General features: G+C 44.8%; 1 protein-coding gene across 1 annotated transcript in view; it reads right to left on the bottom strand.

Annotated features, from left to right (window-relative positions):
* The window catches only part of FGF11 (fibroblast growth factor 11), a 668,532-nt gene that overhangs the window by 20,886 nt on the left and 623,133 nt on the right, over positions 1-24,513 (bottom strand). Inside the window, exon 4 of the mRNA XM_069644469.1 lies at positions 17,435-17,633. Within this exon, the coding sequence (XP_069500570.1) occupies positions 17,435-17,633 (199 nt within the window). The remainder of the gene's footprint in view (positions 1-17,434; positions 17,634-24,513) is intronic.

Below are 24,513 nucleotides of genomic sequence, written 5' to 3'. Positions count from 1 at the left end.
GGAGTACCCACCAAGCATGCCACTGGGGAACTGGCCAAGCAATGCTGGATAGGGCTGCCTCTTGGATACTTTCCAAGCAATGCTGCATAAACCTGCCCCTGCAGTCCCTTCCAAGTAATGCTGGAAAGGGATGTATATTGGGGTACCTTCCAAGCAATGCTGGATACAGCTGCCTCTGGAGTACCTACCAAGCAATGCTGGATAGGGCTGCGTCTGGGGTACCTTCCAAGCCATGCTGGATAAGGCTGCCTCTGGACTACCTACCAAGCTGTATATCAACTGAATATTGATATAATGATAGGCAGATCAAATAGGTCCTGTCCATCATTGTATAAATCAGGATTAGATTGCCTTTATTAAAAGTAAGAAGTGCACAAAGCACTGCACACATTTGGGTTGGGCTGGCACAGGAAATGAATGGTGCTTTGATATCACACACACCATTAGTGCACAAGGATATATTTTGAATAATGGATACAAAGTGTGAAATGCTTAAATAAATGAAGCATATATCTCCCTGAAGAAAGACACAGTGTCAGACAAAAATATAGTTTAGAAAGAATATTCAAATGTAAATTTTTTTCCAGTCTTAAGCCAGGTGTGGAGGACTATACCCCATGCCAAGAGTTTTCAGACAAGCAAGAGGGGCTGACGCATTTGGAGACAGTTTTTGGCAGCATCTCGAAGTGAGATAATGATGTTTGTTAGGTTAAAAATTGAATAGTAGAGAAATCAGACAATATTGAGATACAGCCAGGCAATAAATAGAAGCTTAGATACACTTATCTATGTTCTTATGGAAAAGGGTACACATTGTGTCATACAAAGTACTGTGAGAGGCCAGCTTTTATTGGCACCAAAAAATAAGAGTATATATATTTTGGATGGAGGGATAGGATTGGTGCTTCATGTGCCAGTTGAGTAATGGAGCTTTGTGAGGAGGATCATGCTTGCATGAGGAGGAATGGAGGGATAGGATTAGTGCTTCATGTGCCAGACAAATAAATAAATAGTTTTGTGAGGAGGATCATGCTTGCATGAAGAGGGATTGAGGGATAGTACTGGTGCTACCGGTGGAGTCGTTGGAGAGTCATTGTGTTTGGCAGCATTGAGGCTGAGAACGCTGAGCTGCAGTCTTTCTGTTGTGAAACTGAAGGAGGAACAACGTGATAAAGGCTCACACGGACCGCGGAGCGTAGAAGAGTCATTGGAGAGTCATTGGTCTTTGGCAGTCTTCGGCGGCTGGGAGCGGAGGACAATGTTTGTTTTTTCATGAATAAAGGGTAAGCGCAGTCGCCTCTCTCCCCCCTCTTTTTCTCATTTCTATGTTCTGCAACATGAGAGTTATACATTATTTATCTAGTAAGAACATGCTTCTTCTAAAAGGTGATAGATCATTACATTTCTCTGAGTGACTGCGAGGCACTAAAAGTACCCTTTCAGCCCAGATCACATTGGCAGGTGAAATTAATAACACACCAAGGTTCACTTTGATTAAAGATGTTGCGCAGCGCCCCCCCAACGAACCGGCCTGCGTAGCGTGAATACTGGGTTGACTAATGCTCACACCAATCTTCAAGTAAAGGTAAAAATGACTGATTATATGTCAGTAAAAAATCGAAAAAGACCTGCATCACAAGTCAACAATTGGCTATGTTGTCAAACGCAATTGCTCTCTCACCATCAAAATATTCTCCTCAGAGCAATTATGCCACCACCAATCTATATATGATTCGTGATATACCATTAATCACCAACAATTGACAATAATAACTCATTATTGAAGATGGTAATTGGTCTTCAACGTGCTCCAGTTGAAGGTGGTAACAGATTACAGGGGAGGGAGACTGGTGATAGCATTCCAGCCTCTAATTTATCAAACTCACTGGACCTGAGAGTGCTGGTATCATCATCAGACTGTTCGACTTGCTCTGAATCTGACACTGATGATTCTAGAGATTCTAAAACATGCAACGGAGCACACACCTACTTTAATCTTAAACGAAAACTGTCAGGAGAATAATATGATTTTAATGATGAAAAAATTGGCCCTGATGGATATTAAGCTCAAAATATTATTTGAGGGTCAAGCCGACTTGAAAGACATGGTTGCCGTATTAATTGAGCTGGTACTAAAGCTTGAGATCCCAAGTAAAGTGCAAGATGGAGCACTGATTGCCCCAAGAGGAACGATGAAACCAATTTTAGCTCAGAAAGATCATGATATAATTGGTTTAACCAGCTGAATGCTGGATTGTTGATTCACAGTTGCCATCTTCCAGCAATTACGCAAGGATAGCGACATCTTCAATGGACCTATCACACTGGGAATACGAGGACATCTTTATACCATCCAAGGAGGCTCAAACAAGTTCAAAGGAGTCCCCCCTCCGCAAATGAAACATCAAAAGGGAGCAGAGAAAGGAATGAGTGGGAAGTGTCAAAAGGAGGGAAGTTGAAAGAAAAGACAAAGAAAAGTTATTTAATTAAGAATATCCTCCCTGACGGTACTAGAAGAAGTACTCCGCTAAATGGTCCTACAGTAAACTTGGAACAAGATCGGGAAAATATCCCAGTTCCATCAAACATCCTGATGACGATTCAGACTACATTGATGGGTTTCAATACCCAACTGCCTGCAATAAGTCAAGAAATTGGTCTGTTTAAGGCAACTGTGACTCCAGACGTTAGTGACCTAACTTTACAACAGAGTGGAATAGCAACCCTCAAAGCAAAACCGATCATACCCAACAATGCAATGGTTGAGGAGGAATATATATTAGCCCTAGGTAGATGGATATTGATTCATGACAAGAACCCTTCAATCTATAGTCGTTTCCTGAGATGCTCATGTCTGATATCGCTATTTGCAAAAAATAATCAGCTCCAGGCAAAACCATTGTGCAATATCACTAAAATAGAGCTGCCTAGACTGGGCCGTGAATCCAATTGGGCACCAGTCGAATTCGCCTCGCCTATTATGGTGGCTCTGATAACAGCAAATATTTATGCTTTGGAAACAATGCGTCTCTTACTGTCTGTAAGAAAGCAAAACAATGAAGAACAAATGCAGACATATGAAAAGGGTTCAGATAAATGTGATAAGAAAAATCAGTATTAATGAATTAAGGCTTTCCTAAGGCTGAAGAGCAGAACACTTATCATTGGATGCATATGTTAGTACAATGTTGTGCTAACTGACAAATTGTTGTAAAGAATGAAATAGAATGTTTATCTTGGAATACTCGGGGATATAATTCATTTTTGAGAAAAACAGTGGGTTTCTCTTTTATTATTGATACTGATCTCTTTTTTTCTACACGAAACTTGGGCACAAGTTCCTTTTTTTTTTAATAGATGGTTTTACTATGTTATATAACCAAGCGATTCCCTCTAATAAGGGCAGAGCAAGTGGGGGCCTATATCTCAATTAAGACTAATGTATGTCAGTATAGCTCTCAATATGTTCTCTCAGGTACAGAACTGATTCTCTTGGAGGAACCTATAAAGTTAATATTCAAGGCAATCGAATTAGATTGACAGCAGCAAAAATTAAAGAAATCAATAGCCACCCGTCGATCGATTATGGAAAAGTGTCACTGACAGGATATGATGAGGAATGGAAATTAGACAAATTACTGCAGGGATTAAAAACCTGCACGGGATTAGGAAAAACCAAACCCTTTGGAAATCACATCAATCTCCATAAAAATCCCTTTGATATATTCATTCATAAGAAAAAAGTAGCCTATGGGAGAGCACGGCAGCATGCGTGGAGATGCTTCTCTGACAGAGTCTCAAAAGACAGTAAAATTTACCAAATTGGGCACTGGTTATGCCAACATAAATACTGACAGAAAATGGTTATTATTTATTGGTTTATTTAAGACTCAAAATAAGAAAACATTCTGGCAATACTATAATAAAAGTGAACCTTTGTTAAATCCCTGGAGTTAAACCCTATTAGTGTCATTGGGGCAGTTATACTAGAGAAATGTATAAGGATAAAAGCAACATATCCCTAGATGTTACATGGAAGATACAATGCAGTAATACATTGTTAAAGTATGATGAGGATGACAATAGAAATATTATAACAAAGTTAAAATCTAACACTGCCCAGGCACGGATGGCATACCCAACATGCTATATAAGGGTGATCCTAAGCTCTGGTCAGTGATTATCTTCAATGCTTTTAGACTGATCCAATCCACAGAAAGAATACCTAAGACTTGGAAAGAATCTATAATAATCCCTATCCATAAGAAAGGATCTAAATTGAATCCAGCTAATTATCGTCTGCTTGCAACGCAGGACTCCAGTCAGAAGATCTTAACCGCCATATTGCAAAAAGAAATAATGAAATGGGCCAATGAGAAAGGTCTCCTTAAACCTTTTCAAACAGGATTCCGAAAAGATTATAGCACCATGAGCAATATATTGGTGAGTAAATGTTTTATGGCGGAGTCCAGATTGGCTTGTATGGGTAGAAATCTCTTTTGTTGCTATATAGATTTTAGTCGGGCTTTCAATCGTGTTTCGCATCCATTATTGTGGGAAAAATGTATTAAATGGGCATAGAACCCTGTTTATGTCACAGGTTTCCCCCCTTCTCGCCTGTCTGTGTTGTTTATTGAAGTTCTTCGATGAAGTCTTCTTTCGCACAGTTCGGGTCTTGTACAACCCAGTGCGTAGGTCCTCGGGTTCCAGCGTGCATTCTGTGTCCCGTCTCCAGGAAACGTTCAGATGTCCGGGAAAGTTCCAGGAAACGGCGAGGAGTGCACTCGGAAGATGAGTGCAAAGGAGATCTGGTAAGCAAACTGAGAACAAGAAAGGAAAGGATGAAGGAGGAGGAATTTATGGGACCGGGAACCAGGAATCAAAGGAATTCGCTGTACGAACTACGGCAGCACACGTCTGGTTACTGCAAGCGGTAGCGTTGAGACGTGCAGGGCCGTGGGGGCGTGTCAGCTTTGTAGAGCGTAGTGCGTATCACTCAGAGACTGGTAAACAGCATTCCGCGTTCGGCGGCCATGTTGGGAGTACTGCCGAGTGCATGCCCCTATGGGTCAGGGACCATGAAGTCCAGAAAGGACGCGTCCGATGTTTCATGACAGCATGCCTCCTCCGAAAGCCTGTTCCTCCGGGTTCGCCTGGGTGTATAAGGTGGTACCTTCGGAGTAGTCTGGGGGCATTTAGGTTTGAGACTGGTTCCCAGGTGCGTTCACTGGGAGGGTACCCTTTCCACTCGACCAGATACTGTAGCTGACCACATCTGTACCTGGAGTCACATATTCTGGACACTTCGTATTCTAACTGATCATTGACAACCACAGGGGTAGATCTTGATGCAGTCCGGGAGGACTGGACGTATGTTTTTAACAGAGAAGTGTGAAAAACTGGGTGGATCCTTTTCCAGGAGTCTGGTAGTTTGAGTCGGAAGGCCACTGGGTTAATGATTTCCTTTATGGAAAAAGGATCAAAGTACCGGGGAGCCAACTTATTTGGTTGTAAGTGTCGAGGCAGTAGTTTCGAGGACAGCCAGACCTTATCATACACTGCATATGAAGGCCCTGGTCTTCTTTTGGAGTCCGCATAGTGCTTGGTGCTTGTTTGGGCCATTTCGAGGTGTTCTTTGGCTTCCTTGTGTACGTTGATGAGGGTTTCAGTCCAGGAATCGACTGTAGGAACTGGTGTAGGATGTGGGAGAATGGATGGTAGAACCGAAGGGTGGAATCCTTGGCTGCAGAAGAAGGGGCTGGTTTTGACAGCCGAGTGATCCGAATTGTTGTAGGCGAATTCAGCCACAGGTATTAAGAGTGACCAATCGTCCTAGACCTTGGTGAAACAGCAAAGGGTTTGGTTCACATGTTCAGTAGCTCCTTTGGTCTGTGGATGATAACCTGAGGAGAGGGCACGTTGTATTCCTAGTATACGGCATAAGTGTTTCCAGAACTGAGATATGTATTGAGGTTCTCTGTCTGATATGATCTTGGAAGGGAGTCCATGAAGTCGGAATATGTGTTCCAGGAAGATTCCAGCGAGTTCTGAGGAAGATGGTAGTTTATATAAGGGTGTAAAATGAGCCATGTGAGTGAATAAATCAATGGTAACCATGATAGTTGTGTATCCCCTGGAAGGTGGTAATTTCACAATGAACTCTGTAGCGATGAATTCCCAAGGTCTTGTTGGTAGCGTTGGTTGGAGTAGCAGGCTTGGATGTACTGCTGGACGTCAACTTTCATATTTGGCCACCAAAACTGTCTTTGTATTAAACGGAGAGTGCTGGTGATGCCATGATGTCCTGAATGAAGGGTATCATGACATAGGCTTCTAATCCTTTGTCGCAATCTCTGCGTGGGGATGACCAGGCCATTATCCTTGAATAAATACCTGTCCTTTGCTTTAAGATTCCATCGATTCTTCCTGGTAAACTCCTTCCAGATCTCAGAGGACTTGGTTTGAATCCGAATGTCTTCCAGGAGTCTGATTGCTTGGGCTACAAATATTGTGTGGGGAAACATCTTTGGGAAGGATCGGACTTCAAGAGTTTCGTACTCAGGACGTCAGGATAAGGCATCAACAATTATAATTTGTGTTCCAGCGACATGATGGATTTGGAACTGGTAATGGGCAAAGAAGAAGGCCCAACGGGCTTGACGACTAGTCCTACATTCCAGGGATTGTAAAACTTGAAGATTCCGATGGTCCGTGTGGACCTGAACAGGATGTTTTCCTCCCAGGAGTAGATGACGCCACTCTGTGAAGGCTTGACGGATGGCTAATATTTCCTTTTCCAGAACAGAATAATGGGTCTCGCTAGGAGTCAGGGTTCGCGAGAGATAAGCGATGGGGTGTTCTAATTTTTCTTCAAATTCCTGTTTTAGGACTGCAACGATGGCATAGTTGGAGGCATCCGTCTCCACTAGGACGGGTCGATCAATGTCAGGTTGAGCCAAGATGGGGGCTTGTGTGAACTCCAACTTCAATCGTTGGAACGCCTCATCTTGAGCTGCTGTCCAGAGAAAGGGAGTATCCTTCTTCAACAATGTAATGATCGGTTGTACAATCTCTGAAAAGGACGGTAGAAATTTTCGGTAGAGGTTGGCAAGTCCCAGGAAGGATTGAATCTGTTTCACAGTAGTTGGAACAGGCGAGGATAGAATGGAGTGGGTAAGATGACAGAGGCCTGCCAGTCTGCGCTCCCCAAACAGAAAAATAGTCTAAGGTATGCCTTGTACAAGAAGTTAGTCCAAAGCCACTTTCACGTGGGTTATATGGTGAGTATTTTATTCTCAAAAAGAAGAAACAGTACACGCCAACACGTGTTTCGGCCCTCTCTGGGCCGTCCTCAGGGCGTATGCACATTGAAATTATGTGTAACTGTTCAATAAACATGTTGAAGTACATTTGTCAAATATTAGACCAGAGTTAAAAAAACACATTACAGAATTAAATAGAATTGCAGTAAGTTGCATTGACCATATGGTACATAAAATGTAGAGGAGGAGTGGGGTAGGAGACAAAAGAGGGGAAGTGGGGAGGGGAAGGAGGAGAAGAGAAAACAAAAAAAATAAATAAATAAATAAATTTTTCCAGTATACAGTATGTAGCAACTAAGTGATCATAGATTGTGAACGCAAACCAATATTTGAAGTTCAATTCTAAATAATACTCTCTTTTTTTTTTGTTTTCTCTTCTCCTCCTTCCCCTCCCCACTTCCCCTCTTTTGTCTCCTACCCCACTCCTCCTCTACATTTTATGTACCATATGGTCAATGCAACTTACTGCAATTCTATTTAATTCTGTAATGTGTTTTTTTAACTCTGGTCTAATATTTGACAAATGTACTTCAACATGTTTATTGAACAGTTACACATAATTTCAATGTGCATACGCCCTGAGGACGGCCCAGAGAGGGCCGAAACACGTGTTGGCGTGTACTGTTTCTTCTTTTTGAGAATAAAATACTCACCATATAACCCACGTGAAAGTGGCTTTGGACTAACTTCTTGTACAAGGCATACCTTAGACTATTTTTCTGTTTGGGGAGCGCAGACTGGCAGGCCTCTGTCATCTTACCCACTCTGTTTGTATAGAAGGGGTGCCGAGAACTTACCCTTCCACGCTCTGCTACTGCTGCAAACCCCCTTACATTATAATAGCTCAGTTATTGAAATAACAGTAGTGTGTGCGCAACTACCCATATAGGGACCAATTTCTCGGTACCTTTACTTGAGGATAGAATGGAGTTTACTTTTGAGTGGTCAATTCCAATTCCTTCTGGACTAAGGACGAACCCGAGATAGTGAACAGTAGAGACATGGAAAAGGCATTTCTCGGGTTTAGCCAGGAGCTTATGTTCACATAGCCACTGTAAAACTGCTTTAACATGTTCTTCCTCCTTAAAATGGTCCTTGGAGTATATCAGTATATCGTCCAGGTAAACTATGACGAAGAGGAATAGCATATCGGAGAACACCTGGTCCATAAAATGTTGGAAGACCGCTGGGGCAGTGACGAGTCCGAAGGGCATAACCAGGTATTCAAAGTGACTAAAGGGTGTTCTAAAGGCTGTTTTCCATTCGTCACCCTCCTTTATACGGATCAGATGGTAGGCACCTCTGAGATCCAATTTCGTGAAGATTACAGCTCCTCTCACCGCTTCCAGGATATCCGAGATTAAGGGCAATGGGTAGCGGCCCTTGAGGGTGCATCGATTAAGACCACGATAATCAAGGCAAGGCCTAAGCTCCTTGGTATCTTTCTTGGGAACAAAAAACAACGAAGCTCCCGCTGAGGATTTGGATGGTCGTATAGTGCCATTTTCCAGGTTAGTATCCAAGTATTCTCGGAAGGCGGCTCGTCTCTGGTTCTGATAGAATGAACATCCTTCCAAAGGGAATCACTGCTGAGGGTTCAGTATCAATAGCGCAGTCTTCAGGTCTGTGAGGGGGTAGGGCCTGAACTATGGCAGTTGAAAACACATCAGTGTAATCCTGATATTATCCAGGTTCCCAGGGCCTATTGGAGACCGTGAATGGGCCTTGCTGGTCTGTTAGCGTACCTTCAGAGGATCTTGTCGAGGAATTCAGGGATAGAGACATACAATGTTCTGAAGCAAGAAACAAGGATCCTGCCACCCAGTTGATGTATGGGTTGTGCTTCTGTAACCATGGCATACCCAGTACCATTGGATAATGGGCAGATTTTATGATGTCAAATTTGATCACCTCTTGATGATGGTTTATCGAGAGCTGGATCTCTTTGGTTTGCAGGGTTATGGGTGCTGAAGAGAGAGATCTTCCATCGATGGCCTCTACAGGTTGCATGATGTCTCGTGTTCCATATGGAATGTGGTGGGTAGTGACCCAATCATGATCTATAAATATCCCTATGGCCCCACAATCCACTAATGCCAGAATGGGATAAGCTTCTTTCTTGGACGGCGATAGAAAGGCCTGCAAGATCACAAGGTTGTTTTGTCCAGGAGAGTTCAAGGATGGAATAGATGTGGAGCAAACATCTCTCTCCCGAAGCTGTGCTCCATCTAGGATCGGGAGCTGGCATTTCCCGAACGCCGTGGAGGGGCTAAAGGACATTCTCTCACAAGGTGTTTATCAGAGGCACAGTACATACACAGCCCGGTGTGAATCCGTCGCATCCTTTCTTGCGGAGATATGGGTCCGCGGAAGGCCCCTATTTGCATGGATTCTGGGTCTGTGGTCGGGGCAGGAGCGGACTCAGGTCTAGAGGAAGGTTCTGTAGAGGTCTTTTGGTAGGGCATTTTAGTCTTCTTCTTTTCCGCCTTCCTTTCCTGGATACGAAAGTCTATTTGTAAAGAGAGGTCCATGAGAGCCTGGAAGGAACCTGGGCGAGCTACCCTGGCTAACTCGTCTTTTATCTCTTCATTCAGTCCTCTGCGAAAAAGGGTAAAGCAGGACCAATCTGCTCCCTTGGCCAGTTGCTTAAAGTGTGTTACATAGGTAAGCATATCCTGGGAACCTTGTTGGAAATCCAGTAGGCATTCTTGGGCACTGTAAACCTGTTCTGGGCGGTCAAACATGGTCTTTAGAGCCTGTACGAAACCATCATAGTCATCCAGGAGGGCATCTCCAGAATTAACTTAGGGCGTAGCCCAAGTTAATGCATTCCCGGAAAGATGCGAAATCATAAAGCCCACCTTTGCCCTGGGGGAAGAGAAGTAGTAGGGCTTAAAGGTAAAGTGTACTAAACACGAATCGAGGAAGCCACGAAGGTTCTTTGATGAGCCATCATATTTATCCACCACTCCGCCCAGCAATACACTTTCCTTGGTCGTGGAATCAAGTGACAGGACTACTTGCTTTAATGCAGCATTCTCGGCTTTGAGATTCTGAACTTCTGTTGTTAACTCCTGCATGCCGCGCATGAGGTCTTGTACTGCAGCCTCCATGTCAGTATCAGTATCAGTTTGTTGGAGTCTCAATCTGTCACAGGTTTCCCCCCTTCTCACCTGTCTGTGTTGTTCATTGGAGTTCTTCGATGAAGTCTTCTTTCGCTCAGTTTGGGTCTTGTACAACCCAGTGCGTAGGTCCTCGGGTTCCAGCGTGCGTTCTGCGTCCCGTCTCCAGGAAACGTTCAGATGTCCGGGAAAGTTCCAGGAAACGGCAAGGAGTGCACTCAGAAGATGAGTGTAAAGGAGATCCAGGAAGCAAACTGAGAACAAGAAAGGAAAGGATGAAGGAGTAGGAATTTAGGGGACCGGGAACCAGGAATCAAAGGAATTTGCTGTACGAACTATGGCAGCACACATCTGGCTACTGCAAGCGGTAGCGTTGAGACGTGCAGGGCCGCGGGGGCGTGTCAGCTTTGTAGAACGTAGTGCGTACGACGCAGAGACTGGTAAACAGCGTTCCGCGTTCGGCGGCCATGTTGGGAGTACTGCCGAGTGCATGCCCCTATGGGTCAGGGACCATGAAGTCCAGAAAGGACGCGTCCGATGTTTCATGACAGCATGCCTCCTCTGAAAGCCTGTTCCTCCGGGTTCGCCTGGGTGTATAAGGTGGTACCTTCGGAGTAGTCTGGGGGCATTTAGGTTTGAGACTGGTTCCCAGGTGCGTTCACTGGGAGGGTAACCTTTCCACTCGACCAGATACTGTAGCTGACCACGTCTGTACCTGGAGTCACATATTCTGGACACTTCGTATTCTAACTGATCATTGACAACCACAGGGGTAGATCTTGATGCAGTCCGGGAGGACTGGACGTATGTTTTTAACAGAGAAGTGTGAAAAACTGGGTGGATCCTTTTCCAGGAGTCTGGTAGTTTGAGTCGGAAGGCCACTGGGTTAATGATTTCCTTTATGGAAAAAGGATCAAAGTACCGGGGAGCCAACTTGTTTGGTTGTAAGTGTCGAGGCAGTAGTTTCGAGGACAGCCAGACCTTATCATCCACTGCATAGGAAGGCCCTGGTCTTCTTTTAGAGTCCGCATAGTGCTTGGTGCTTGTTCGGGCCATTTCGAGGTGTTCTTTGGCTTCCTTGTGTACGTTGATGAGGGTTTCAGTCCAGGAATCGACTGTAGGAACTGGTGTAGGATGTGGGAGAATGGATGGTAGAACCGAAGGGTGGAATCCTTGGCTGCAGAAGAAGGGGCTGGTTTTGACAGCCGAGTGATCCGAATTGTTGTAGGCGAATTCAGCCACAGGTATTAAGAGTGACCAATCGTCCTAGACCTTGGTGGTGAAACAGCAAAGATACTGCTCCAGGGTTTGGTTCACATGTTCAGTAGCTCCTTTGGTCTGTGGATGATAACCTGAGGAGAGGGCACGTTGTATTCCTAGTATACGGCATAAGTGTTTCCAGAACTGAGATATGTATTGAGGTTCTCTGTCTGATATGATCTTGGAAGGGAGTCCATGAAGTCGGAATATGTGTTCCAGGAAGATTCCAGCGAGTTCTGAGGAAGATGGTAGTTTATATAAGGGTGTAAAATGAGCCATGTGAGTGAATAAATCAATGGTAAACCATGATAGTTGTGTATCCCCTGGAAGGTGGTAATTTCACAATGAACTCTGTAGCGATGAATTCCCAAGGTCTTGTTGGTAGCGTTGGTTGGAGTAGCAGGCTTGGATGTACTGCTGGACGTCAACTTTCATATTTGGCCACCAAAACTGTCTTTGTATTAAACGGAGAGTGCTGGTGATGCCATGATGTCCTGAATGAAGGGTATCATGACATAGGCTTCTAATCCTTTGTCGCAATCTCTGCGTGGGGATGACCAGGCCATTATCCTTGAATAAATACCTGTCCTTTGTTTTAAGATTCCATCGATTCTTCCTGGTAAACTCCTTCCAGATCTCAGAGGACTTGGTTTGAATCCGAATGTCTTCCAGGAGTCTGATTGCTTGGGCTACAAATATTGTGTGGGGAAACATCTTTGGGAAGGATCGGACTTCAAGAGTTTCGTACTCAGGACGTCAGGATAAGGCATCAACAATTATATTTTGTGTTCCAGCGACATGATGGATTTGGAACTGGTAATGGGCAAAGAAGAAGGCCCAACGGGCTTGACGACTAGTCCTACATTCCAGGGATTGTAAAACTTGAAGATTCCGATGGTCCGTGCGGACCTGAACAGGATGTTTTCCTCCCAGGAGTAGATGACGCCACTCTGTGAAGGCTTGACGGATGGCTAATATTTCCTTTTCCAGAACAGAATAATGGGTCTCGCTAGGAGTCAGGGTTCGCGAGAGATAAGCGATGGGGTGTTCTAATTTTTCTTCAAATTCCTGTTTTAGGACTGCTCCGATGGCATAGTTGGAGGCATCCGTCTCCACTAGGAAGGGTCGATCAATGTCAGGTTGAGCCAAGATGGGGGCTTGTGTGAACTCCAACTTCAATCGTTGGAACGCCTCATCTTGAGCTGCTGTCCAGAGAAAGGGAGTATCCTTCTTCAACAATGTAATGATCGGTTGTACAATCTCTGAAAAGGACGGTAGAAATTTTCGGAAGAGGTTGGCAAGCCCCAGGAAGGATTGAATCTGTTTCACAGTAGTTGGAACAGGCAAGGATAGAATGGAGTTTCCTTTTGAGTGGTCTATTCCAATTCCTTCTGGACTAAGGACAAACCCGAGATAGTGAACAGTAGAGACATGGAAAAGGCATTTCTCGGGTTTAGCCAGGAGCTTATGTTCACATAGCCACTGTAAAACTGCTTTAACATGTTCTTCCTCCTTAAAATGGTCCTTGGAGTATATCAGTATATCGTCCAGGTAAACTATGACGAAGAGGAACAGCATATCGGAGAACACCTGGTCCATAAAATGTTGGAAGACCGCTGGGGCAGTGACGAGTCCGAAGGGCATAACCAGGTATTCAAAGTGACCAAAGGGTGTTCTAAAGGCTGTTTTCCATTCGTCACCCTCCTTTATACGGATCAGATGGTAGGCACCTCTGAGATCCAATTTCGTGAAGATTACAGCTCCTCTCACCGCTTCCAGGATATCCGAGATTAAGGGCAATGGGTAGCGGCCCTTGAGGGTGCATTGATTAAGACCACGATAATCAAGGCAAGGCCTAAGCTCCTTGGTATCTTTCTTGGGAACAAAAAACAACGAAGCTCCCGCTGAGGATTTGGATGGTCGTATAGTGCCATTTTCCAGGTTAGTATCCAAGTATTCTCGGAAGGCGGCTCTTCTCTGGTTCTGATAGAATGAACATCCTTCCAAAGGGAATCACTGCTGAGGGTTCAGTATCAATAGCGTAGTCTTCAGGTCTGTGAGGGGGTAGGGCCTGAACTATGGCAGTTGAAAACACATCAGTGTAATCCTGATATTAATCAGGTTCCCAGGGCCTATTTGAGACCGTGAATGGGCCTTGCTGGTCTGTTAGCGTACCTTCAGAGGATCTTGTCGAGGAATTCAGGGATAGACAGTGAGACATACAATGTTCTGAAGCAAGAAACAAGGATCCTGCCACCCAGTTGATGTATGGGTTGTGCTTCTGTAACCATGGCATACCCAGTACCATTGGATAATGGGCAGATTTTATGATGTCAAATTTGATCACCTCTTGATGATGGTTTATCGAGAGCTGGATCTCTTTGGTTTGCAGGGTTATGGGTGCTGAAGAGAGAGATCTTCCATCGATGGCCTCTACAGGTTGCATGATGTCTCGTGTTCCATATGGAATGTGGTGGGTAGTGACCCAATCATGATCTATAAATATCCCTATGGCCCCACAATCCACTAATGCCAGAATGGGATAAGCTTCTTTCTTGGACGGCGATAGAAAGGCCTGCAAGATCACAAGGTTGTTTTGTCCAGGAGAGTTCAAGGATGGAATAGATGTGGAGCAAACATCTCTCTCCCGAAGCTGTGCTCCATCTAGGATCGGGAGCTGGCATTTCCCGAACGCCGTGGAGGGGCTAAAGGACATTCTCTCACAAGGTGTTTATCAGAGGCACAGTACATACACAGCCCGGTGTGAATCCGTCGCATCCTTTCTTGCGGAGATATGGGTCCGCGGAAGGCCCCTATTTGCATTGATTCTGGGTCTGTGGTCGGGGCAGGAGCGGACTCAGGTCTAGAGGAAGGTTCTGTAGAGGTCTTTTGGTAGGGCATTTTAGTCTTCTTCTTTTCCGCCTTCCTTTCCTGGATACGAAAGTCTATTTGTAAAGAGAGGTCCATGAGAGCCTGGAAGGAACCTGGGCGAGCTACCCTGGCTAACTCGTCTTTTATCTCTTCATTCAGTCCTCTGCGAAAAAGGGTAAAGCAGGACCAATCTGCTCCCTTGGCCAGTTGCTTAAAGTGTGTTACATAGGTAAGCATATCCTGGGAACCTTGTTGGAAATCCAGTAGGCATTCTTGGGCACTGTAAACCTGTTCTGGGCGGTCAAACATGGTCTTTAGAGCCTGTACGAAACCATCATAGTCATCCAGGAGGGCATCTCCAGAATTAACTAAGGGCGTAGCCCAAGTTAATGCATTCGCGGAAAGATGCAAAATCATAAAGCCCACCTTTGCCCTGGGGGAAGAGAAGTAGTAGGGCTTAAAGGTAAAGTGTACTAAACACGAATCGAGGAAGCCACGAAGGTTCTTTGATGAGCCATCATATTTATCCACCACTCCGCCCAGCAATACACTTTCCTTGGTCGTGGAATCAAGTGACAGGACTACTTGCTTTAATGCAGCATTCTCGGCTTTGAGATTCTGAACTTCTGTTGTTAACTCCTGCATGCCGCGCATGAGGTCTTGTACTGCAGCCTCCATGTCAGTATCAGTTTGTTGGAGTCTCAATCTGTCACAGGTTTCCCCCCTTCTCACCTGTCTGTGTTGTTCATTGGAGTTCTTCGATGAAGTCTTCTTTCGCTCAGTTTGGGTCTTGTACAACCCAGTGCGTAGGTCCTCGGGTTCCAGCGTGCGTTCTGCGTCCCGTCTCCAGGAAACGTTCAGATGTCCGGGAAAGTTCCAGGAAACGGCAAGGAGTGCACTCAGAAGATGAGTGTAAAGGAGATCCAGGAAGCAAACTGAGAGCAAGAAAGGAAAGGATGAAGGAGTAGGAATTTAGGGGACCGGGAACCAGGAATCAAAGGAATTTGCTGTACGAACTACGGCAGCACACATCTGGCTACTGCAAGCGGTAGCGTTGAGACGTGCAGGGCCGCGGGGGCGTGTCAGCTTTGTAGAACGTAGTGCGTACGATGCAGGGACTGGTATACAGCGTTCCGCGTTTGGCGGCCATGTTGGGAGTACTGACGAGTGCAGGCCCCTATGGGTCAGGGACCATGAAGTCCAGAAAGGACGCGTCCGATGGTTCATGACAGTTTATTATATTACATTAAGAGACTTTATTCTAACACATCAGTTTCTATGCGCTTAAATCAGAATGGAGCAATAGAAAGTCTTTGTGATTCCAATATGGGCCTGAATCAGGGATGTGGGCTTGCCCCTATTCTGTATAATTTGTATGTTGCAGACCTTCCTGAAGCTTTAAGCACAATCCGTAATTTCCCTCTCTATGTGGATGACACAGTCTTATTTGACATAACACATATTGGATTACGAAGATCGATAGAGCCTTTATCGTCATATGTAAAGAAGAACTACATGACAGTTAATATTAACAACACCAAGATAATGATCTTGAGAGGCTTAAATCCAGGAAAACATAATTCTCCTGGAAACATGATAATAAAACACTTGACGTGGTTGAGAAATATATTTACCTAGGTTTTTATATTAAGAACAATCCTAGTTTAAGCTATTGTGCTGAGAAGTGTATAGCTCTTATACGGAGCAAGTGGTGTGCAGCTAAACAATATATAGATAAAAACGGAGGATCTAATGTAAACGCCTTATTGGAGAGCTATAGGGTGAGTATTGTGCCCAGCTTATTGTATGGGCTGGCAAATTTGCCATATATCCAAGTCAGGTGGCTTAAACAAATAGAGGGACAGATACTGAGAAGCATAGTAAATGTGCCTACGGCCACTCCAGGCTAGAGTATGATATTACATCCCTAGGTACCAGCTGGGCCATTCAAAGAACGGTACTTTGTTTGAAAATGTCTGCTGGTAAATTAAAGACTAATGATTTAAATAGCCTATTAGGCTTGAAAATAAGCAAACAAGTAATAATGTACACTTAGTAGAACACAGAGCATTTGAAGCTGATTATCTAGAGTATTTGGAAATCTCGGCGGCTGAATCTCTTCAATGCCCAAATATGGATATGATATTGAAAAAGAAAGCGAGAATATTGGATAGAATTTGAAATATTGATAAACCATCCACATTAACCAGGTACACTGAACACTCTAGACAAAGCTTCTTAGCAGACATGCCTTTTGCATATTTAACAAAGTTCTGTTCAATGGCGGTGAAACAATTCATAATAAGGCTACGTAAGAAATGACATGGGTGCTTGGCGAGGCCCTCCTCGTGAGGAGCGTTTATGCTGGTGATGAGAGACACAATAGAACCAAGTAGGCATGTTTTAAAAATAAATCCTTCTATGAAAAAGGGTATAGAAATTATTGTATGAATGTTAGATTAATTAACTCTGAACAGGTACAGAATACCTTGTTTTGAGCAGATTCAGTGATTATATCTTCTGCTGCTTTTTGTATATGGGAGGAATTTTTTAAATGTGTAGATTGTGTATGAAAGGTTGCATGAATTAATGATTTTAATGCATGAGAATTAATATGAATTGATGTATTTTATTAACGTTTTATGAAATATGCGATTTGATATGTAATGAGGGGATTTAATAATGTATTGATACATTTTTTTGTTGATGTGGACAGAGGGGAAGGCATTTGATGGTTGTTTACAGCACAACTGTATGGTGGATGGCAGAGTAATAACTGATAAACGAATAACAGCACAGCAAAGGGGTCGCCAGAAGCAGCAATAATTGAGACAGCGTTCACATGCCAGGTGCACCTACCTTCAAGGAGCTTTGGCAGGAAGTGGGCTGCAGCCTTGCTTTTCTTCACCCTGTTCCCTTTCATGGCCTGTCCCTCTTTGTTGATGCCTAGGTACCAGGAGCGGCCTGACTCCCGCTGGCGGTACAGCGTGCTTGAGTAGGTCACGTAGTAGTTCTCGAAGACACACTCCTTAAAGCGGCACTCGGCTGTGAAGTGCGCCTGAGTGGGGGGAAATGCAACAGTGTGTAAGACAGAGAGGATCAGAAAGCAGTAATATCATAGAGAACTCCTGCCCATGACTCTTTGTCAGAGGCATTAACTGGAATTACAGTTCAGAAGGGATGGAGGATTCCTGTTGACTCTGCTTTGTTATGAGGGGAATTCTTAAAACCACAACATAGATTAGCCACGTTTGGGAAATTATCATTTAAACCTTGTTCTCTAATAAATGTGTAGGTAGATGGATCCACTAGTTCTGAGGTTGCGGCACTTGCGCAGCCGTACCAATGAATCCTGTAGACTACCCTTTTTGAAGAGGCATGTCATCTAGCTGTTCTTGTTTATGTATTAGAAGAATAATCCTTTTCCGAAGAAAACTCAGTTTACTAAATCTGGACAATATTGCCTTATTCTTGGAGATTGGGCATCCTGTATTGAGAGATGAATCCTCCTACAGAGGCTTCCCTGTGTCTATATCATCTGTTGGGAAATATAGCAATTATTGATGGAAACGCGATTTCATCTTGTGGGTGGGAAATGCTCCTTGTGCCATCTAACTCTCTATCATTTCCCAAGCAAACTTATCTTATGTAATGCTCCTCCCCTACTCTTTAGGAGGATGCCATTATAAAGCCAGTATTTTTTCTATTTCCATAACACGTTTGTTCTGTGACACAATTCTATGCATTCCCACCTCAAGCTCCAGCTGGAGGACTTCAGGCTTTACAGCTGGAAGATCCTTCGTGCCTCTTCGGCGTGTTACCCAATTATATTTTCTGATGTCCATAGGCTAAATGTTTTTTGTGCACATGCAGCTTCAATGCCAGCTAGTGAGGCTATATAGAAGGAGGGGTGTTGAATGATGGCGGATCACAATTCTCCCACTTTTCTTCAGCCATGCAGGCACCCACCCAGACTCTTTGTCTGGGACGATGTCTGCACTGACAAAGGATTTCCCTTTAACAAAACCAAAACTGTTTCCGTTGTCAATGCTTCCTTCTTCGCTTTCACTCTCAGAGACAAGAGGTCTGTGCTACAGCTCCCGACATTTTAAGAATTCTTCTGTTTTTTTTCAGCAATATTTCAAGACCACCTTTTTGTTTTAACCTCTTTTGTGCATCTCCACTGACCCGGTGCCATCTATTCACCAAATGCCAGGTGTAGCGGAAGTTACATCACACACCTGATGACATCATAGGAAGTCACATCCTACAACCTTTGACCCCGATGATATCACATGAAAAAACATCATAACCCCAATGACATCAACTTAGGTCACTAACCGGTGTAAAAAACATTCATAAGGTTAAATGTCATAAAATACCAAACTGGTACTAACGCAGACAAGAGTTTTTTATATACCAACCACATTTTAACTAGAGTGCTGCCTTGATATGCCATGGAGGGGGTCATGTTAGAACATGGGTATCCCTGTTCGAACCAACATGGGCCAGGGGCACGCCCTTGCTAATGCCACTACAGCCTTATATGTCCAATGTATGCCATCTTATACCAATTATTGCTGCAAGAAAGCCCCTTATTCGTAGGTGCTGCCACAATATAGTATGGATTCTGCCATCTCACGGCGGTTATGGCGGGGCAGTCTAGCAATTGTCAAAGTATATTAGTTATACCTTTAAATATCCAGTTGCCTGACCATATTTCAAGTGCATCCTCAGGTGTTCAGTAATGCCTCATAGACCTGCTATGGTTGCCATATTTAAGGGGCAGCCTCAAATGTCTAATTGCTGCCATAATATGTGCAGTTCGGCCTCAAATACCCCTGTAATGCCATTCAGTGCCATTTACGCATTGGGATGAGGGTTGATATGTTCAGCCTCACATGTAACTGATTCCATCATGCGTCAACTCAGCCTCAAATGATCCATAAACACAGCTCCTTAAAGGCCAGTTTCTGTGAAATGCAAAAAAAAAAAAAATCAACTGTACCCTCGTTTGGGGGTTGGAAATGCAAGTGTGACATCAGTGGTTTAAAGCACGACTGTCACATTAAAAGAAAAATTCATGTCACGGTCAGAAATGACCCTGTCATGAGTTACACCTCCACCTGTGCCTGTTCCCAAAAGGCTCAGCTGGATGACCCTAATTTCTGCCCATTTAAAAGCACATCCCATTTGTGAACTCAAGATGTGCTTTCACATGCGCAGAAGCGCCCCCTGAGTTGTCCAAATGAACAAAGGGTTAACAAAAGGGGCATCAGATTGAGCGCATCCATTCTAATGCCCTTTGTGGATTGAATCATCCTTTTCATTGGCACAAGCGAGGGTATGCGCTAGAATCTGCACCTATGACATTCCCATGACATTCCGAGCCTATGTTTAGATGTGTTGATGCTAATACTTAAGCATTAATAATAACCCATTACTTATATAGCGCTTCCGCCAAAGCACTTAACATAAAACACTCTTATATAAAATAATTTTACCCAGCAACCAAAATGAATGCTCATTTGGCGACCTCTAGAGGATGAAAGGATGAGTAGACCATGCTAGGATCCAACTCTGTGACTTGCACAACACACATATATCCCAGCAGTGAGCAGTTAACCTGCTGAGTTTTCTTACCAACCATTTCTCATTACATACGCATACCACAGCATTTTGGTAATGCATTGGCTCTGGCAATTACATTTCTTATTAACATAACACTAATTATTATAGTAGGAATATATAATGGCCCACTAGTGAAAAGTAGTGTTATATTTTGTTTTCAAAAGGACTGGAGGGGGACGGGGGAGGGTGGTGGGTAGATATGCTAATACATGTTCTTTTTTAACTGTATAACTGATAAAGCAGCATACGGTGTCGCAATAGCTCAGCAAGTTAAACACTCAACTCAGACATGTGCCAGCCTGCAGTTTCCAAGTCCATATTTCTCCAGGGCCCTGCATCCTTCTGAGGTTGGTAAATTAAGTATTACGACATTTCATAGTAATCACAGCTATCTAGTCTCCGGTCCCGCCCCATCGCCTAACCTGATTCCTTCGGTGCCACTGCTGCCGCTCAGTGTCCCTACCAGCCGCCATGGAAATGGAAGAGGGGCTTCACATGGAGCTCTGCCTTCCAGTGCCACGGTGGCCATCTTAAGTAAGTATTTGGTTTGAATGAACGTAACGCTGCATGGCGTCACATTCTTTCAAACAAGATACATTGCTGTTAGCACAACAGGGTTTCAGGTTGGAAACCTAGGGTTTCTAACAGCAATAAAACCTGATTTTGCGCTGTGTTAATGCCGCTGGGGCTCATCGTCAAGGCCTTCACTGTGCTCAGCCTACAACTTGAGCCCTGGTCCGCTACCACCCAATCCAGCCCACCAGATCAGGTGTTATTGCCATTGAAGTGGGAGAATGGAAGACCAGGCTCCCGTCCTTCACCTCTCGCGCTTGGCCTAAAGGGTCACGGCCCAGGCACCCACCACGAGAAGAGTTTGCCCACCTACCAGACGACCAAATACCCTGGTACAGGAACATACGGATGTGTCCATCTGCCTGCCCATCAGCTCGCCCTGCCCATGCCGACACCTGCGGCGCGGATCAACTAGACTAAAACCTACACGTCGTTAGAGATGCCATGACGACCTAGCCAACGGTCAGCACACCTGTGCAAATATACACACTGGACACTCCCGCACCAATCTACACGAAGAATATACTCAGTGCTATGACGTAGGCGACAGACATACTCACGACGTGCATCTTTATTATTTTCCACATAGGCTCTCAAAATGCAGAAACGCAAGACGCATCATGAACTCATCTAAAGAGCTTGCTTACGCTTCTCCTAAATCTAGGTGCCATAATGAGAAATATAACGAAGACACGATACTGGTCATAAGGCAATATGGTACTATAACCTAAAGCGCCTGTGCACCAAATGGTTCCACCTATACACCAGGCCTAAGTAGGCCGCAAGCAAGAGCTTCCATGGACGTTAAAAGAACAAGAGTCAGGCTGCTGATCCTGCAGAATGAGCCCGGCGAAAGCAAACAGCCAAGGTCGCAATGTTGCAAACCCACATTCCGAAAGCAGACCATCAAGGGCACGATGTTGCAAACCCGCACGCCGCACACCAACGTTAAAGTCGCACCTGCAAATTAAACCAGGCACACGGTGGAAAAACAGTTTTAATTGTGCAGAATTCTGCCTCAAACACGGTCCCACCTCACGTGACCAAGCCGAACCTGACAGGATGCCAAGCCCTGGAGGAAGAAGGCGTCTGGATCCCTCGTTACAAGACACAGGCAGATACAATTAAAAGGCTCAATGGACATCTGCGACAGTGGGAGTAGTCGGCCTTCCAGCTTATGAATAAGTCCTCACATTGTCTGCACGTACTCATAGTGAAACATTGTTGCAAATGACAGGTACACCGAGAGCTGGGAACAGCGATGGTCCCAGGCTGGGAAGCTCGCGGGCGCACCAATCAGAACATGGGGCTCCTATCACTGACGCCATTAACATTAACCAATCATCAGGGGTCTTCATGTAACAATTCTCATGTATCTAATTGTAGGGACAACCCAGATATATCACCTGACTAACCCTTGTCCACTAATATTGTTCTCTATACGTATGCTATACTAACCCTACCACTCGAGCAACCAATTAAGAGTGGTGATAGGTTTTTTGCTAACTTTCCAAGGTGACGCAAGTAGCGCGTCATACTAAGGTAAAAAGGGCCTGCGAGCCCTACGATGGTGTGTGTTTCAGGACGGACGTGTACGCTCCTTGACCCATCCCTGCCGTTTTTGTCTAATAAACAGCAGAGTCACCTTGCTTCTTGCGTGTGTCTCATACTCTATCTCTTTTGGGATATACGGGAGGAGTTGGGGCCTCCCTGCCCGGAGGTCTGCGGACGGCCCGGCCGACCCCGGCAGAATTTCCCCCCCGACAAGTTGGAGGCACTGCTGAGATCTGTTTAAGATCCACCTTTTTATTTTTACTTTTTCCAGGCACTCCCGTTGCGAGGAGGCCCAGCGGAGCGGCCCCCTCTGCTGTTGCCCCCTTCTGAGGACTACAGGACCATCGCGGAGCTGCGAGAAGACCGGACAGCGCAATCCGGATATTGGCCCTCGGGAGCCGGTTGAGAAGTATCCCGCCCGCGGTTGGCGAGTGTCCAGACGTGGTCCAGACGAGGGGAGGTGACGAGCCGCTTGGAGGGGTGCACGCAGTCGAGCGGCCCCGCATCAAGAGAACTTGGTGAGCATGCCACGCACAACAAGCAATGTGAGAACAGACGAGGATAATGCCAGGGAGAGTGAAATGAGGGGGGAAGAGCTATTACGACAAAAGGAAGAGATTTTGGAGGAACGACTAGCAAAGCTAAGGGATGAGCAGAATGAATTGATCAAACAGCTCGAGAGGGAGGAGAGAGAGAGAGCGAGGAAAAGGAAAGAAGGTAAGAACGAATTGGAAAAAATAAGGGAACGGAATGAGGAGCAAAGGAGAGAAGATGAAAGGGTAAAAGCAGCAGCAGAAAGGGTATCAAGAGTAGTGTTGCGAGAGAAGAAAAGGGAAGAAGAAGAAAAGGAAAAAGAAATGGCACTGTGGAAGAGGAGATTACTATCAGAAACAACTAAGAAATATGAAGAAGGGAGGGTGATAGAGGGTATAGTAGAAAGAGAAAGGGAAAGGGTGAAATGGGAAAGGAAGAAAGAGGATGAAAGAATATTGGAACAGATGAGCAGTGAAGTGATGGAGGAATTAAAAAGGAAAAGGGAGGAAAATAGTAGGGAGATGGAGGAGAGAAATGAAGGAGAAAGAGAAGATAGAAGAAGGGAGAGTGAAGCATGGGGGGATGTATATAGAAACACAGAAGTAGCAACAACATCAGCACAAAGGGGAGCGGGTGATAAAGGAGAAAAAGGAGAACTGGACCTAATAGACTTACAAACAGTAACGATTAAGGGGAAAAAGACCGAGTGGGGGGTGCCGTTTATGACTGACTTTTGTAGTGAGGAAGAAGAAGGAGTGGAGAAGGAAGGAAGAAACAGTGAAAGGGAAAGCTTAGATAAACTATACATCACCCGGACCAACACAGACTCACCATGGATCAGTAGGAGAAAGAATGAGCTGGAGAGAAGTGAGGAGGGAGAGCAAGGAATAGCGGAAAGACAGACACATGAGGCCGTACCATCCCCATCCCCAACACGCCCTCCCCCATCACACCTTACATGCTCAACCACCTCACGCTCGTTATGCAAGATAAAACTCGCGCCCTTCACAGACGAACTGACACCCTATGCATGTCGGCTTAGAGACCTCCCTAGTCGCAGGCAGGACAGACGAATACACATGCCCACATTAAATACAGGAAATGATGGAAGAAGGGGAAAAGATGGAGAAGAAAGAGTTACGAGCAGGGGTAACAAGGACGAAATTGAAGATGTAGAAGAAAGGGAGGAGGAGGAAGGGTGTGAGGACTCAATATTATGGAACACAAAGGGTGAAACGAGATATAACTTAATGCCACTCTTGGAGAGAGGAGGGGTTAGACCACAGTATGTCCCTTGGAAGCATACAGATAAAGAAAATATAAAATGCAGGCTCCCATCATTAAGTGGAGGTGCGGGTAAGTGGATATATGAAATGGAAAAACACACCGCAGGACAGAAACTGGCAGTAGGAGATGTAAAGGGCCTTTTAATATCAATATTAGGGGATAGAGCGGATGACATTTGGAAGAGAGCGGGATTCCATGGGGTAACAATAACAAACACATCGCATGATGGGGCACCATTCGCAAACTGCAGACATGCACTATGGCAGGCACTGAGGGTACAGTACCCAGACACATCAGACATAGGAGCAATTACCTCCCGCAAGATGCGTGAGAATGAAGATCCTGTTGATTATATCCAG

This window comes from Ambystoma mexicanum, chromosome 1p, assembly GCF_040938575.1.
Source record: "Ambystoma mexicanum isolate Mex_15411 chromosome 1p, UKY_AmexF1_1, whole genome shotgun sequence".
Lineage (NCBI taxonomy): Eukaryota > Metazoa > Chordata > Amphibia > Caudata > Ambystomatidae > Ambystoma > Ambystoma mexicanum.
This window is presented reverse-complemented; position numbering and strand designations above follow the sequence as displayed.